This window comes from Agelaius phoeniceus, chromosome 2 (assembly GCF_051311805.1).
Source record: "Agelaius phoeniceus isolate bAgePho1 chromosome 2, bAgePho1.hap1, whole genome shotgun sequence".
Taxonomy (NCBI): domain Eukaryota; kingdom Metazoa; phylum Chordata; class Aves; order Passeriformes; family Icteridae; genus Agelaius; species Agelaius phoeniceus.
The window spans coordinates 54,307,261-54,323,320 of NC_135266.1; the positions used below are offsets into that span (position 1 = coordinate 54,307,261).

Genomic DNA, 16,060 nt, shown 5'->3' on the forward strand with positions numbered 1-16,060 from the left:
CATATTGTGGTCCTTTAGATTTTTTTTCTTGCCCAGAACCTAATATTTTTTAGGATTTTGAACGGAATGTAAATGACAGCAAAGATATTTGGTGACATTTCCTATTCTGTGAATACATGCCAAACACAGACCTGTAATTTTCCCCCACTGTTTTTGTGTGAGTAATTTTGTTTGGATTAATCCTTTCTTTCAGGCTCAGCTCTGCATGAGCACTGTGCAGAATTCTGGCTTCCATATAAAGAGGAGCTCAGAGAGGAACTGGCCTCCAGAAAGCCAAAATTACATCAAAGTACTTCCCCAGAACATGGTGGCATGTAGAGAGTTGGGGTACTGCTGCCCATAGGAGGAGGGCACACACCTTGTCTTTTATAGATTTTGAGTCCAGAAGAACAAAGAGTCTTTGAAAATCACAGCCATGCCAGTGGGACACAGAAAAGGGATGCAGTCCAGGAATCTGTGCTCCTCCCTTCAGTGCATATGCATGGCAAATAGATGGGCATCATCTGCTCAATGAAAGGGTGTAGGGTGTAGCTCTTGCAGTATTTCTACCACCAGGGCACTAAACATACAATTTCCAAAAGATAAAACCTCAAAACCATAGATGCTTTGGTTTAACAGAGACATTAAGAAATACAAAAGTGTTAGAAATACGAAGAAGCAATCATGACAGCCGGCTGCTTTTAAACAGAAATTAGTCATCTGTCTGCCTGCCTTTGTAATTTAAAGAATAAAGCTATGTCCACGTCAAACAAGTATATTTTTTTCCCCAGAGGACATAGGGTTTAATGAAGATTTACTACCTTAGTAACCTTTTGTAAATGGTGAGGCATGACTGACAGAAGAGTAGGACTCAAAAAAGAAGATATTTAAGTTCAAATCCAGGTGTAAAGATGTCAATCTCGCTAATGCAAGTTAGTGTGAGTATATATATTGATTTAAATTGAGAATTTTCTATATTCTGTGCAAGCAAGGAGCAGGTCATAAGTTGAAAGCAGAAAAACAAAGTAAATGTCTGTTTTGGTAAACCATGACAATGCCTGAAGGAGGTCTCATTCCACGGTTTGGGTCTCATTCTGATCCTGCCAGCATTGCATCAGCATAACTCTGTCTACTAAAACTACATTAGTGTTCTGATGGAAATGAAAATGCTTCAGTAAAAATTTCTTCAGGTTTTTTTTTTTTTTTTTTTTTTTTTTGTCTGAAAGCCTTCAGTTCTTTTCCCTTCTACTCTTTTTAAACAATAAAGCATCAATAAGACATCAGGTTATTTTCAGGTTCTGGAATATTTTTGCCTTACACAAAAGCACATTGGTTGGAATCTGCTTCTGCATTCAGATTCATCAGGTACTTCTATCGTAAAAAATGACATGACTGTAGCAAAGATTTAGGCTTTTTTTTTCATTTTGTACCATATGAAATTACATCTAAGTGGTCCAATTATTGCATTTTAAACAGCATTTATTACTCTCCTTTAGTAATATCCAAATGGATTCTTAGTATTATTGTAAATAGACACTAAGCCTTCTGATGGAGAAAAAGCCCCACATACTTTCAAGCAAACAATTCAAGCCTGCATATTAATCTGTACCTTTAAATAAACAGCAATAATTAAGGGGAGTTGGGCACTTTGTTGTATTGTACAGTGACAGGGATTAAACACTGGCACTGCAAAATGCCAGCTTTCAGCTTGTGCACTTCTGGACCCTTCAGAGCCATGAACTGACATTTGTAATCTTTGTCAGTCAAAAAAAAATGGCAAATTCACTTAAATTTAGTTCTGCCATTCAAATGGAATGAAGGTCATCACCTGCCCCTTTTGTGATTTGATTATCCAGGGACTGAGTTTATTTTCCTGAAGAAAGACACATTAAAAGGTCCCAATTCTGCAACTCTTCCCCATCTCAGCAGCTCAATGGCTTAAATTATTAATCATTAACTGACTTAGCTACTGCTGTTTATTTAAGAGTACAGATTATTATATAGTCCTGAGCTGCTCGCTTAAGTGTTTTTCCTTTCCTAGAGCTCTCACAACCATTCTGAAAAACAATTAAATACACTTTGAAATTGCAAAAAATAGTATATTAAATAAATAGTATTTATAATACAATTACCTGGCTTATTCAAATGCTGTACTTACATATGATTTACATTACCCAAAGCACTTTTATTGACTTCATTAATGTAAATAAAGGCTATAGGTCCAATCCTTCTGCCCAAGAAGACTAGGTCACTCTGAAGCAAGCTCCTGAATTACAAACCATTAGGTGTACAAAGTCTGGACCAAAGCATCATGCTTGCAAGGAGAAACATGCTTGTAAGGATATACAGAAAACATGGGCTCCACAATCCTCTCCATATGCTGCTCCTGACTCTGTAGCATTCCTCTCTCATCTTTACAGAAGCCCTGAACATTTTGGCGGTTAGGAGTGCAGCAGATTACAGGCATCACTTTTTGGCCCAGTGCTTCCTGTAAGAAGTGGGTTTCTTGAGGTTACTATGAGACTGAACTCAGCAGGAGCCAAAATCAAGGATACAGCAATGCCAGTGCCAGTTAGAGCAGAGAGAATGTCTGCCCTGTAGAGGTGGACTCCTTCATGGATTAAAAACTATCTGTAACAGGGAGACTCTTCACTTCTTTACCTGCCACACTGAACTCCTAATCTCTTCTCCTTCCAGGGACAGCCACATCAGAAACACCCTGAGAGACTTCAGCAGAACTGGCAATATGGCCTTGAATACTTCCTATTGCAGATGGGACCAAGGATGGGTTTCCTAATGACTTCAGCAACGTACAGAAACAAGACCTCTGGGGATAATATTAAGGATTGCTCAATAGTTAGCACATAACCTGCTATCTGAACACACAAGCGGATTTTTATAATGCATTTTTTCCCTACGCTGCACTGAGGGGGACATCCTAAAGGTGCATCATAGGTCAGGTTCCAGTGTTGCAGTGCTCTGTCATGAAATAAGGAAGCTCATTCATTAGCATATGAATCAGCTCTCTACAGAAAGTGGTAGAACTGCAGGAGAGGAAAAGCCATTTTGCTTTAATAATAACAGCCTGTAAGAGGCAATCCCAGGTACAAAATGATCAAGTGACCAGAGCCAGTTCAGTGAAGAATGATAGCATTTTATGCTCAACACTTTAAGATTAAAGTCTTTAGTTAGCTAAGCATAATGTGAATCAGTTTCATGTATAATGCATTGTGTGAGCCTGTAGCCACTGTGATACAATGTAAGCAATTCCATTTAGTGCAATTTGACTGTAGCTAGTACAGAATAATTGGAGTCAGTTTCTAGCATGCTAGAATTTGAGTCAAATATGATATGGAAAAGAATTTGATACATAATAATATGGAGGCAAAGATAACAAGCAATGATGTGGATGAATAGTTAGTGGGTTATAATACAGAAGTCATTTTAATAAGGTGTGATGTGATTGCCAATCCAGTGTTCTTGTACATAGACAAAAGGCTAATCCATAATGGTAAGGAAAGGCAACTATTAAGAAATAGTACAAATAATGGCACCACAGCTGAATTTGAGGGGAATGTGACATCAAATACTGCAGTTTTCTCAAATATAAGAGCTATGGAATAAACATCTACCAGAGGGTAAACAAGAGGCTACTCAAGTGAGCACAGGACACGGCTCAGAGCAGTTCCTCACATTGCACGGGTGGCGTTAATGCTGCACTGGGTGATTCCAACTCCTGCTCAGGAATTCAGCCCCTTCTGGTTTTTTTCTACCATTATTAGAAGCAGTTGTGACAGTTCTAACCCCTTTGGTACTCTGGGCCTCAATTTTACAATCTGGTGTGCAAATACAACAGTTTAAAGACGTGCCTCTGCCATGAGGTTAATAATGTATGATTAGTTAAAGTACTACAGCGTTTTAAAGCAAGCACATAAACATTAACATGACAGATCTACATGTAAACATTGTTGGCTTTCTAGAATTACTTCTGAAAACAGCAAAAATGTGCTATTATTATGACTTGTGATTGCATTGGGTTTAAGTCCAACAGACACTAGTTCACTGAGATTTTTTTTTTCTCTTCCAAACTTTTCACAAGTCTAACCCTATGTACATGAGAAGAGCTCATTTATGAGCATGTCCTAATCGGTTCTGACTACAAGTTTAAGTCATCCCTGAGCAAACAGAAAACTATTCAGCTTAGCAATAAAGTTAAATAATTATTACCAGGCTATGTGATGTGACTACAATGTGACATTGAAATGACTATGGTGTGATTAGAATAAGAATGTTATATGCCTGTGATGTTACTAGAATGAGGCTATAAAATGTCTGTGATGCCATACTGCTGTGATATGACTAGTGTCAGGAAAAATGTGTGTATTATTAATGCATACATAAACATGCCATATTTCAGAAGCAGACTGCATTACACAGAATGCTAGCAGTTCTAATTATCTCCTTTATTAATGGCTGTTCTGCTTTGTATTTTAAAATACAAAAGAACTGCATACTTAATTCATTCACAGAATTCTTTTCCTAAGTGGTTTGGCAGTAAGGTTGCTCCTTCATGTCACTTGTTTGACTTTCAATGCTGGGGCTCCAGCCATCCTTCTTGTATTACATAATGAAGATTTTTCTTAAACTATTATTAGATCCAGTTCCGTTTTCTAACATTACTTGATGCCATCAAAACCGGGATCAATTTTTTTTCTGTGTGTAACAGTAACAAGAGTATTTTGGACACAACTACAAAGCACAGGGAAACTGAGAGTGTTTAATCTTTATGCATCATGGGATTACAGGATGTGCAATGCTCACATCCAGTATCTGCATCCATATGACTTGCAAGGATATGTACATTTATCAGTATGTAGCACACAATTCCAAACCATGCAAATTACTGACCTCTGAGAGGTACAAGCAGCTCCCACCATTTGTTAATAGTGCATCCTATGTGCAGACACATATGAGAGCCTAAGAGCCTGCATCTGAAAATGTAAAATCTTCAAGGTAAAACTCGAACCTTTAGCTCACCAATGCTATCCACTGAAAATGTGTAAATGAGATAGTACCACATACAGAAAAAGTCAAATGCTGATGTTATCTTTGTTGTTTTTCCTATGCATATATATTTGAAAGGCTCTACCAGAAGCAGCAGCCCGCATGGCCATGTACCTGGGCATACGAAATTGGATAGGTTCTAGCATACAGCTTGTAAGTTCAAGCTGAGAAAAGCTAGCAATAAAAGCACAGTCAAATAAAGGTTCATTCATGGTTCAGAAAACGTTGAAAAAGGCACTACATATAATGCACTATAGATAATGCACTATAATCATCTTCTTGTCACACTTTTGAGGTCACTCATATCATAATACATTGGCATTTTATTACAGTGTCTTCCAGCCATGTGATGCTTCTTTGTGGCTAGCTGGATAATTTACCTGTGTCATTTATGGGGAAGGCGAAACGATCACTTTTATTATTTATCAAACCACAGAGAGGAGGAATCTTTTCCAGTTCAATGTTTAAGCAGACAAAACCCAAACCAGCAGAGTAGCTCTCTCCCTCCCTTGGCGAGTGTCTCTCTGACCCTTCGGGAAAGGGAAGGAGAAAGGTGTGCAGGCGTAAATGGGAGCCGAGACAGGGCTGGAGTCAGAGCAGCCTGAATTATAGATGAAAGGGCATGTATTAAATATAAGGCTGAACCGGGCGAAGGCGGGCCGGGGCAGGCGATTGCCTCCGAACGTGCGCGGCGCCGGGCGGCGGCCCCACGGCCAGCGCTGCGCTCCGCGCCGGGCCCGCATCGCACCACGGGCGGTCGCGCTGCCCCGCGCAAGCGACACCGAGCACGCACTGAGGCATCCCCCGCCCCGCAAAACCTCACCCCGCGCCGCCAACCCAAACGCACCCCGAGCCCTTATTCCCCAATTACCCCTCAGCCGCGCGCAAACCCGGCGCTGCTTTCCGCCCCCTGCGCGCCCCCGACCGCGGAGCGCTCGCCCGCCCTCCGCCCGCCCGTGTCCGCCGCGCTCCTCCCGCGGAACGCCCCGCTCCCGCCGCGTCCCCGCCGCGTCCCCCCGGCCCCCCGGCCCCGCCGGTCCCCTCCGCGCGGCGCGCAGCCCCCTCCCGCCCGGCCGGGCCGGGGAGCGACGTGCCCGGCGGCCAATGCCGCGGCCGCGCTCCGCCATCCACCGCCCCCGCCGGCGCGGGCCAATGCGGTGCGGCGGGAGGGGTGGCCTCGCTCCGCTCCCACCCTCCCTCTGGGCTTATTGAGAGTTATATCAAGAATTTCAGTTCAGAGAGAGAGAGGGAGAAGGAGAGAGCGTATGTGAGGGAGAGAGGCTGGGAGGGAGGAGGGAGGGAGGGAAGGAGGGAGGGAGGAGGGAAAGCGCCGCCGCTTCCTCCCGTCACTAAAGCAATAACCTATTAGGATTTCTTTTTTTGATTTTTTTTTTTGATTTTTTTTTTTTTTTTTTTTTTGGGCAACTGTCACCCCAGAGCTAAAGAGGGAGAAGCACCGTCAGACCAACTCTTGCCATTTCCAGTCAGAAGTTGCAGACTTCATGTAGCTGCCTCTGCTCTGCCGAGAGAGGGACGGGAATGGTGTGCAGTGAAGAGTGGAAAATACCCCCGCTCTAAGAAGTGCACCGGATTTTTCTCTTGCTGTTTGTTTGGGTTGTTGCGTGCACGTTAGGCACCCAAAGGATCCCCGCTTCACAGGAATGAAACGTGGAGAGGATGACTAACGACAGAACTGTGAATTTGTTCCCTGGAGTTGATAATTTGCCACCCCGAAGCAACACATATCTCGAGGAGGAAGCGTTTGGCTGCTGCTGATTTCTCCAAAACTGGTGGTTTACCAGATGCATTGTGCTGTATCTGCTGGAAGAGATCATTGCTTAGCTGCAGCAGATCGTCAAAGGTAGACAACTAACGTAAGTGCAAAGTTACCCTTAAGCTGGGATGCATTTCCTTTAAAGAAAAAAAAAAAAAAGCCAGCACACAGTATATTTATCTAGGGGAAGAATCAGTGTTTGGGATTCTGTTGGTGTTGGTGGGAAAGGCTCACCTACACGCTGTCTCTGCATCCCTACCTGCATTACTCTGCTGGAAGTAATCACAGGCATCAGTTACCGTGCAGCTTAATGCAGATAAGATTAGTGCTCGGGGCTGCCTAGTTCTGTCAAACTGTAGGTGCTGGCAGCCTTGCACCCCGATAATGTGCGGTTAGCAGTGCATGCAAACAGAAGTCTGTCAGTCGCTTTCCTTTTTTTTTTTTTTTCTTCCACCTGCATTATTAGTCTGCAGTATTTATATGTGGCAGCTGCTAATATCATCCTGAAGGGAGACCAGTGTCAGTGGGGAAAGGCTGCACCTTTTTTCCTCCTCATATCATCAGAAAATGTATATTCCCCCCATCTGTAAACATGCTTCCTGCTTCTAAGTTACATTTGGAATTTCCAGCCTCCTGATTTAGACTGTGTTTAAAAAAAAATAAAGTTTTAGGTTATTAAACAGAAGGAGAAGTATCCAACATCTGGAGAAGAAACATTGAGCTGAGAGTGTAAGAAACTGTAAGTCCTGTTATTGTCTCATCAGTTAACAGGGATGTGAAGTAGCCAGTGACGACTGCTGCAGCAGCAGCATGTCCGGGTGGTTATTTCCCAGTACGATAGCTATAGAGGGGCATGTGAGGCACAGCGAGCAGAGAAAAATCTGGTTAGCAAGAGCTAAGAAATACATATGGAAGCAAACAGCAAATTACATTTGGCAGCTGGCAGAGCAGTTAGAATCTAGAAGTAGTCCGGGAAGGTTTTTTACTTGTACCAATGACTGGGTGGAGGAGGGTAGAGGGGGAATGCACTTTAGGGATTACACGGTGTACCAAGAAATTATTCAGAAAGTACGTGTGGAAACAGTAGCTGCCCTTAATCCTGCAAGTAGTTATTTTCATTCGTGCTCTGAGCAAATGCAGCCGATGGGATATTGGTGCATTTGTCCGGAGGGCTTGCTTGTAAAAGGGAGCAGTAGGAAAATGTACTGCTGGAAGCATGCATTGCAAAAAGAAGTAGTAGTTGGAGATTGTAGATTTATCATGCCTAAAAAAACAATAATGCTGTTCTGTGTGGTTGTGTTGACAGTGATGTCTCCAAATAAGAAATGAGATGTAATGCATCCTGCAGTCCATGCATGCCTCCTCTTGCAAATCGCGCATCATTCCTCTCTGGAAACCTTTAAGTCCTAAAATCCGTGGAAAGAGAATAAAAACATTATCATGGACCTGAGGGATTTTTACCTGTTGGCCGCTTTGATTGCCTGTTTAAGGCTGGATTCTGCTATAGCTCAAGAACTTATTTACACTATTAGAGAGGAGCTGCCTGAAAACGTGCCCATAGGGAACATACCAAAGGACCTGAACATTTCTCATATCAATGCTGCCACAGGGACCAGTGCCAGCCTTGTCTACAGACTGGTGTCTAAAGCAGGGGATGCACCTCTGGTCAAAGTGTCCAGTAACACGGGGGAAATCTTTACAACATCTAACAGAATAGACAGAGAAAAACTATGTGCTGGAGCTTCCTATGCAGAAGAAAATGAGTGTTTCTTTGAACTTGAAGTGGTGATTCTCCCCAATGACTTTTTTAGGCTGATCAAAATAAAAATCATTGTAAAGGATACTAATGACAATGCGCCTATGTTTCCATCCCCTGTCATCAATATCTCCATCCCAGAAAACACTCTGATCAACAGTCGCTTTCCAATCCCATCAGCAACAGATCCTGACACAGGTTTCAATGGTGTGCAGCATTATGAGTTGTTAAATGGGCAGAGTGTCTTTGGACTGGATATTGTAGAAACTCCAGAAGGGGAGAAATGGCCTCAGCTGATTGTGCAGCAGAACTTGGACAGAGAGCAAAAGGACACCTACGTGATGAAAATCAAAGTGGAGGATGGAGGTACTCCCCAGAAATCCAGCACAGCTATCCTGCAAGTCACAGTAAGTGATGTCAATGATAACAGGCCAGTCTTTAAAGAGAGTCAAGTAGAGGTCCATATACCAGAGAATGCCCCTGTAGGCACCTCTGTAATTCAGCTTCATGCTACAGATGCTGATATAGGAAGCAATGCAGAAATCAGATATATTTTTGGTGCCCAAGTCGCCCCTGCAACCAAAAGATTTTTTGCTTTAAACAACACCACAGGGCTGATTACAGTTCAGAGGTCCTTAGATCGAGAAGAGACTGCTATTCACAAAGTGACAGTGCTGGCTAGTGATGGTAGCTCTACACCAGCCCGGGCAACTGTCACCATCAATGTCACTGATGTAAATGATAACCCTCCTAACATAGACCTCAGGTACATAATAAGTCCCATCAATGGCACAGTGTACTTATCTGAGAAAGATCCCATCAATACAAAGATTGCCCTAATTACGGTTTCAGATAAGGACACTGATGTGAATGGCAAAGTGATCTGTTTCATTGAGAGAGAGGTCCCCTTCCACTTGAAAGCAGTTTACGACAACCAGTATTTGTTAGAGACCTCTTCCTTGTTGGACTATGAGGGCACCAAAGAATTCAGCTTTAAAATTGTGGCTTCTGATTCTGGCAAGCCCAGCTTGAACCAGACTGCCCTGGTAAGAGTTAAGCTGGAGGATGAAAATGACAACCCTCCGATTTTCAGCCAGCCTGTAATTGAGCTGTCAGTTTCTGAAAACAACCGGCGTGGTCTATACTTAACAACTATTAGTGCCACAGATGAAGACAGTGGGAAAAATGCAGACATTGTTTATCAGCTTGGTCCTAATGCCTCCTTTTTCGATCTGGATCGAAAGACAGGAGTTTTGACAGCCTCCAGAGTTTTTGACAGAGAAGAGCAGGAACGTTTCATTTTCACTGTTACAGCCCGAGATAACGGCACCCCTCCTTTGCAGAGTCAGGCGGCTGTAATTGTTACTGTGTTGGATGAAAATGACAACAGTCCCAAATTTACTCACAATCATTTCCAGTTTTTCGTATCAGAGAACTTACCAAAGTATAGCACGGTGGGGGTGATTACAGTGACTGATGCAGATGCTGGGGAAAATAAAGCAGTGACCCTTTCCATCCTGAATGACAATGAAAACTTTGTGCTGGATCCGTACTCTGGAGTTATAAAGTCCAATGTTTCTTTTGATCGAGAACAGCAGAGCTCTTACACCTTTGATGTTAAGGCAGTGGATGGAGGGCAACCTCCTCGCTCTTCTACAGCAAAAGTAACAATAAACGTGATGGATGTTAATGATAACAGTCCTGTTGTCATCTACCCACCTTCTAATACTTCTTTTAAGCTAGTGCCACTCTCAGCAATCCCAGGATCGGTGGTAGCCGAAGTCTTTGCTGTGGATATAGACACTGGCATGAACGCTGAGCTGAAGTACACGATTGTAAGCGGCAATAACAAGGGTTTGTTTCGGATTGATCCAGTGACAGGTAATATCACTCTGGAAGAAAAACCAACTCCTAATGACGTGGGCCTGCATCGCTTAGTTGTCAACATAAGTGATTTGGGTTATCCCAAATCCCTGCATACTCTTGTGCTTGTATTTTTATATGTAAATGATACTGCTGGAAATGCCTCTTACATTTATGACTTGATACGCAGGACTATGGAAACACCTTTGGATCGGAACATAGGGGACAGTAGCCAACCCTACCAAAATGAGGACTATCTCACAATCATGATCGCTATTGTGGCGGGTGCCATGGTTGTCATAGTGGTGATATTTGTCACGGTTCTTGTTCGTTGTCGACATGCATCCAGATTCAAAGCTGCCCAGAGGAGCAAGCAAGGTGCTGAGTGGATGTCTCCCAATCAGGAAAACAAGCAAAACAAGAAAAAGAAAAGGAAGAAAAGGAAATCTCCAAAGAGCTCTCTTTTGAACTTTGTGACCATTGAGGAGTCCAAACCTGATGATGCAGTTCATGAACCTATCAACGGGACAATAAGCCTTCCAGCAGAGCTGGAGGAGCAAAGTATAGGAAGATTTGATTGGGGCACAGCACCACCATCAACCTTTAAGCCTAACAGTCCTGATCTTGCCAAGCATTACAAGTCTGCCTCTCCGCAGTCTGCTTTTCATCTCAAACCTGACACTCCAGTTTCAGTGAAAAAGCACCATGTGATTCAGGAACTCCCGTTGGACAACACCTTTGTTGGTGGTTGTGACACCCTTTCCAAACGCTCTTCCACTAGTTCAGATCACTTCAGTGCCTCAGAGTGCAGTTCCCAAGGAGGCTTCAAGACAAAGGGCCCCTTACACACCAGACAGGTAAACGAGCACTTTTACTGGTCTATAAGTACTGCATACAAGTGCCCGATCAACCAGTATTAAAAGTGCCACTGTGTTGTGGGGTTGGTTTTTTTTTGTTGTTGTTTGTTTCATGCTAATTTAATTTAGTTAACATTATGGGGGGAACAAAAAAAACCTAAACCAAACACCAAAAACAAGAACAAACAAACAAAAACCTTGACCTTAATCATGTGTTTGCAAAATGCCTCTGATACTTTGGGTTTTCAAGAATTTTGGTTGTTAGAGGACTATGCATGTGCACATACATGCATATGAGCAAAAGTGAAGACTTTTTTTTTTCTCCCCAGTATTTAACTGTCCAATTGTAAAACTTATTGAAGAACTGTTTCCATATGTGCTAAATTTCAGTCAGAAATTTGACTGTATCAAGGTTGAAGGGATATGTACATCGTCTCAAATTTCAAAGAGAGTTGGCTTGAATTTCTTTTGCTGTTCGAGCTGATTTGGAACCTTGCTAAGTTAGTGTTACTAAAAGGGTTAATTTTTTTTTCCCTAACAAAGACAGCCAAATTTCCAAGCTACTTCATCAGTGAAGCACGTGGTTTATTGGTAGGATATAACTAAGCCATACGTAAGTCTTCCTCTTGTTTGAGTTCAACATGATTTTGTTGTAATAGACGAAAGTTGGTATCGCATAGACAGTTTGCTGCGTATTTTAAAAAAATTGCCAAAGCATACTTTTGAAAGGAATGCGTTCTCTGAATACATCTGAATTATGCAGGAAAAAGAAAAAAAAGTCAGCCCATTGTAAATATTTCCTCATCTTAGTAATGCATAAGTGATCTGACATATCTCATTTTAAACTGTGGAACACGCCATATGAAGAGGGATTAGGAAGCTGAGAGACTCATATTTCAACCAAATCCAGCATTAGGTGTGCTTTTTGCTTTTTCTTTTTTTTTATTTCTCCTCCTTAGGTTTAATAACTCCTTGCTAATAAAGATTTAAACGCGGTGCTGTCTTAATTCATTTTACGGGCGCTCCTCTTGCGGGCGCCGCGGGAGCGCGCGCGCGCGCGGCCCGTAGGTGGCGCCAAGGCACCGCGCGGCGCGCGCTGGCCCCGCGCCAGCCCTGCGGAGGCTGCGGGGGCCGGGAGCGCGCGGGCGCCGGGAGCGCGCCTGGGCCCGCCGGCTCCCTCCGTGCTGGGAGTCGCGTCCGTGCTCCTCGCAGAACCCCCCGGTGGACGGTGGTTTGTCCGAGGTGGGCAGGGATGTGGATCCTAGGGAAGCCAGCGAGGCACGTTTAGGCTTGTCCTTGCGAAAGGATTTTGACGGTAGCCAAGTTTAGGGCAAAGTCATCCTGTTGTTGTTGCGTTAGCCTTAGCTGTGATGAGCGTTCCCAGAAGTGCGTCTTGGCTTTGCGTGTCTGTGAGGTGTCACGCTGACAAGGTGCTAAGAATAAAACGAGCACTTTGGAGGCAGCTCTGCTAAAGTAACTGCTCTGGCACAACTCCTTCTTTATGAGACACTGAAAACACCACAGGAGAATCTCACAAACCCCTAACCTCTCTGAGGGACTTCTAAGAAGGGTCTACTCCCTAAGCCATCTCACAGCACTGTACACACATTGTCAGCGTAAGTTAAAAAAGCTATCACAAAACCCCCCAAAAATTATAGAAGAGCTCTGCAAAATCTGTGCTTACTTGTCTGAAGTTTTCTCCTCAGTTTTAGTTGCAAAATGTTATCCCTCCAAACCACACATTCCTTTTCTGTTCTGAGATTATTTTAATTTAGGCATCAATTTCCAAATTCTATCAGAAAACTCAGACTTAACTCCCCATAGTATCTAGAGGCAGTTGGGACACCCAGAATTTTTTTACCTGACAGAATGTGTAAGCTCTGCATGGCAAAATTGAACATGAGGGGGATAAAACTCCCACAGCCATACAAAAACAACTAGCAGTATTTCCAGAGTTACCTGTGTTAATTACATTAAATACCCTGGTCTCCATTTAATAATATCTGTAATTATAACTATATATGGACTTGATTCAAATTTCACTGAGGTCTTAGTGTATCCTTTTTGAAGTCAGTAGATACTCATGATTTGGATTGCTTCCTGAAAAAGCTGTATTATTATATGTAAATGAAAATACAACTCTTTCTTAGGTAGACAGTTACCTAATCTGAGTTTGTATATTTTTATTCTGTGGGGAATGATATAGTGTCTTTTTGGTTTTTTTCTCCCAATGATGAGTGTTACAGTATGTAATCTTTTTAGGCTTCCTTTTCAATTTTGGCAGGAGTAGTATAACCATCAATGGTAGTAATCATCAACAATCTTCCTGTTCTTCTGTCTGTAATTCCTAAAATTATGATGCATCTTAGCTAATATTCGTTTGCACAGCAGTGAAATACACCATCATATGTCTTTAAAAAAAATAGCGATAGAGTATGGCCTTTAAGCAAAGTATTCAGATTTAAAGATCTTACTGAACAGTACTGTGTGCTAATGCCACAGCATCTGAAAACAATTTTTACAAATTCCTTTAGGAAGAGATACTTAGTTCTGTGGCATTATACTGTTTTCTTCAGGTTTAACATAACTAATTTCTCTGCATCTAATGTTGAGTTATGTTACTTATGTATATACAGTAACTTGGTGGGTTTTGTAAAATGCATGGGAATTGTTGTGGATGATGTTAAGATAAGGAAAGATGAAATATAGGATAAATATATGTCTAAGAAATACTAGCATCCTCCACCTTTACTTACAATTTCTTTTAGTTCAAGGTAAGCACACACACAGTGTGTCTTGCAGATACATTTACATTAGCAAAGAGCTGAGACATAAGTCAGCACTTGGACTTCATTCAAGCAAAATTCCGATGCTTTTGTTGGGCACATGGCCCTAGAAATCTGTTAGAACTAGGTCTTAAATCAAAACACATTTAGAATTTAAAATATAGTGCTCAATAAAAAATTCTTAGGTTTTTTGGGGGGGTTTGTGGAGTTTTGTTTTTTGGGGTTTTTTTTTGGAGGGCAATTTCTGTTCAATCATCAATTAATTCAGTGGAAATTCTGTGGTTAAGTTTTTACATGTGACTTTGAATTGTACAGGCTGATGTTTCACAAGTACCCAGTATGAAAACCAAAGCCTCCTTCAAGTGCCTATCTTGCAGTAAACCTGGTGGATGCTCTGAAAAGAGCATTTTTGAATACTTGAACTTGGGATTGTTCTAAATGCTAATTCACATAATTAGGAGTATGGAAAGGATGTTGCACACCACCAGCTTATATAGCTAAGCTTCCAAAATCAGTGTTATGACTCATAAAGAATACTGAAATCTATGCAGGCTTCTCAATCAGTGTTCTTTTCAGTATTTGATTGAACTTTAAAATGCGCTTCAAATTAGTAAGTCATTACACCAAACAGCTACATAGAAATACAGCAGAAGACGACATGTTGTATTCTTCTATGTGAAAGACCTCGTTTGAAAAGCAAATAAACAGACAAAAACTCCTACTCAATGTCATTAGATTAACAATAGATTAAATAATAAAAGAAATTAAGGCAAATTTACTGTGGTTATCCCAATTTTAAATTATAACAACTTCATTTAATCAGATTTAAAGCACAGCAGTGACAAATAACACAGGTTTAAAAATATGTATCAGTATAGGTTATGGGCAAAACCTTCAGTCTTCATTCCTAATCAAAATGCATTTAGGCATGTGCTTAACTTTCATTTAATGTGTAAAACTGAAGCAGATCCTTAAAGTCCAAGTGACTTGAGATGTTGTCTTCAAGAAAAAGTTGTAAGCACACTATAAGCACTTTTCTGAATCCAAGTGATAATTTAGAAATTTTGGAAATGTGCACACTTCTAGAAGATTCAGGAAAGCTGAATATATGTTAACACTGTCCTTGTATTTCTGTGCTCTAGTGGCAGAAATTAGGGATTTGGGGCTCGAATGACACATTAACTACATTCCATACTAAAGTATATTTTTAATCTTATACTCAATAACATAAGCTCTGTAGAGATTGCTTTATTCCTTTTTTAGCCAATGGACTTCTTGCCTGATCAAGAAGCAAGTAGCCAGGCTCCTGCTGATCAATGCACATCACTTAAGCTTTATGTGGCAAATCTAATTGATGTTATCTTACTTTGGAGTGTTTAAATTTGTAAGTTTGGAGTTTATGTAAGAGAAAAGAAAAGCTGAAAACATTAATGACTCTTAATTTGATACGCTGAGAGTGGCAATTTCAAGGTGCATAAGTTGATGGAAATCTGCATTGGAACAGCAGTGCAGAGCTTACGTCACCTGCAAATATTAAAATTCTGTAACCATAGCATTCCACAATTCTGCGTGCAGTATTATTTTTAGTGGCCTTGTTTCATCACTTAGTATAAATAAAAAAACACATACATTCTTTTGTATGCTTAGTTTGGTTTATGTGTTAGCATGGATATTAGTCTTGGGTGAGGACTAGTCATCTGGAAAAGTGTCTGCATGTAAAATTCAATTGTTTTCTAGTTCTGTATATTTGTATATGTATACTAAAATATTAGAAATGGTGATCATGTATAGTGTATTTTTTCTATTGTTGAATAACTGAAAAATAGGTTAACAGATTTCACTGAACTGTCTAAAGAAATCCATCTTTGAGCTGAGACCAAGCATGGAAAATTTCAGCTGAAAAGAAGAATTTTTCAGAAAGTTATGAGCATGTAAAAACTGGGAGCTATAATGGATATCTGAACATAACCCTAAGCTATAA

General features: G+C 41.4%; 1 protein-coding gene across 9 annotated transcripts in view; it reads left to right on the plus strand.

The window, feature by feature from the left end:
* Positions 1–6,257: 6,257 nt before the first annotated feature.
* PCDH9 (protocadherin 9) overlaps positions 6,258–16,060 on the plus strand; it is a 665,543-nt gene continuing 655,740 nt past the window's right edge. For all 9 annotated transcript variants that reach the window (XM_054654531.2, XM_077173635.1, XM_077173634.1 and 6 more), the window contains exons 1-3: positions 6,258–6,306; positions 6,481–6,917; positions 8,124–11,293. In XM_054654531.2, coding sequence (XP_054510506.1) covers positions 8,258–11,293 — 3,036 coding nt within the window. In that variant the 5' untranslated portion in view covers positions 6,258–6,306; positions 6,481–6,917; positions 8,124–8,257. The remainder of the gene's footprint in view (positions 6,307–6,480; positions 6,918–8,123; positions 11,294–16,060) is intronic.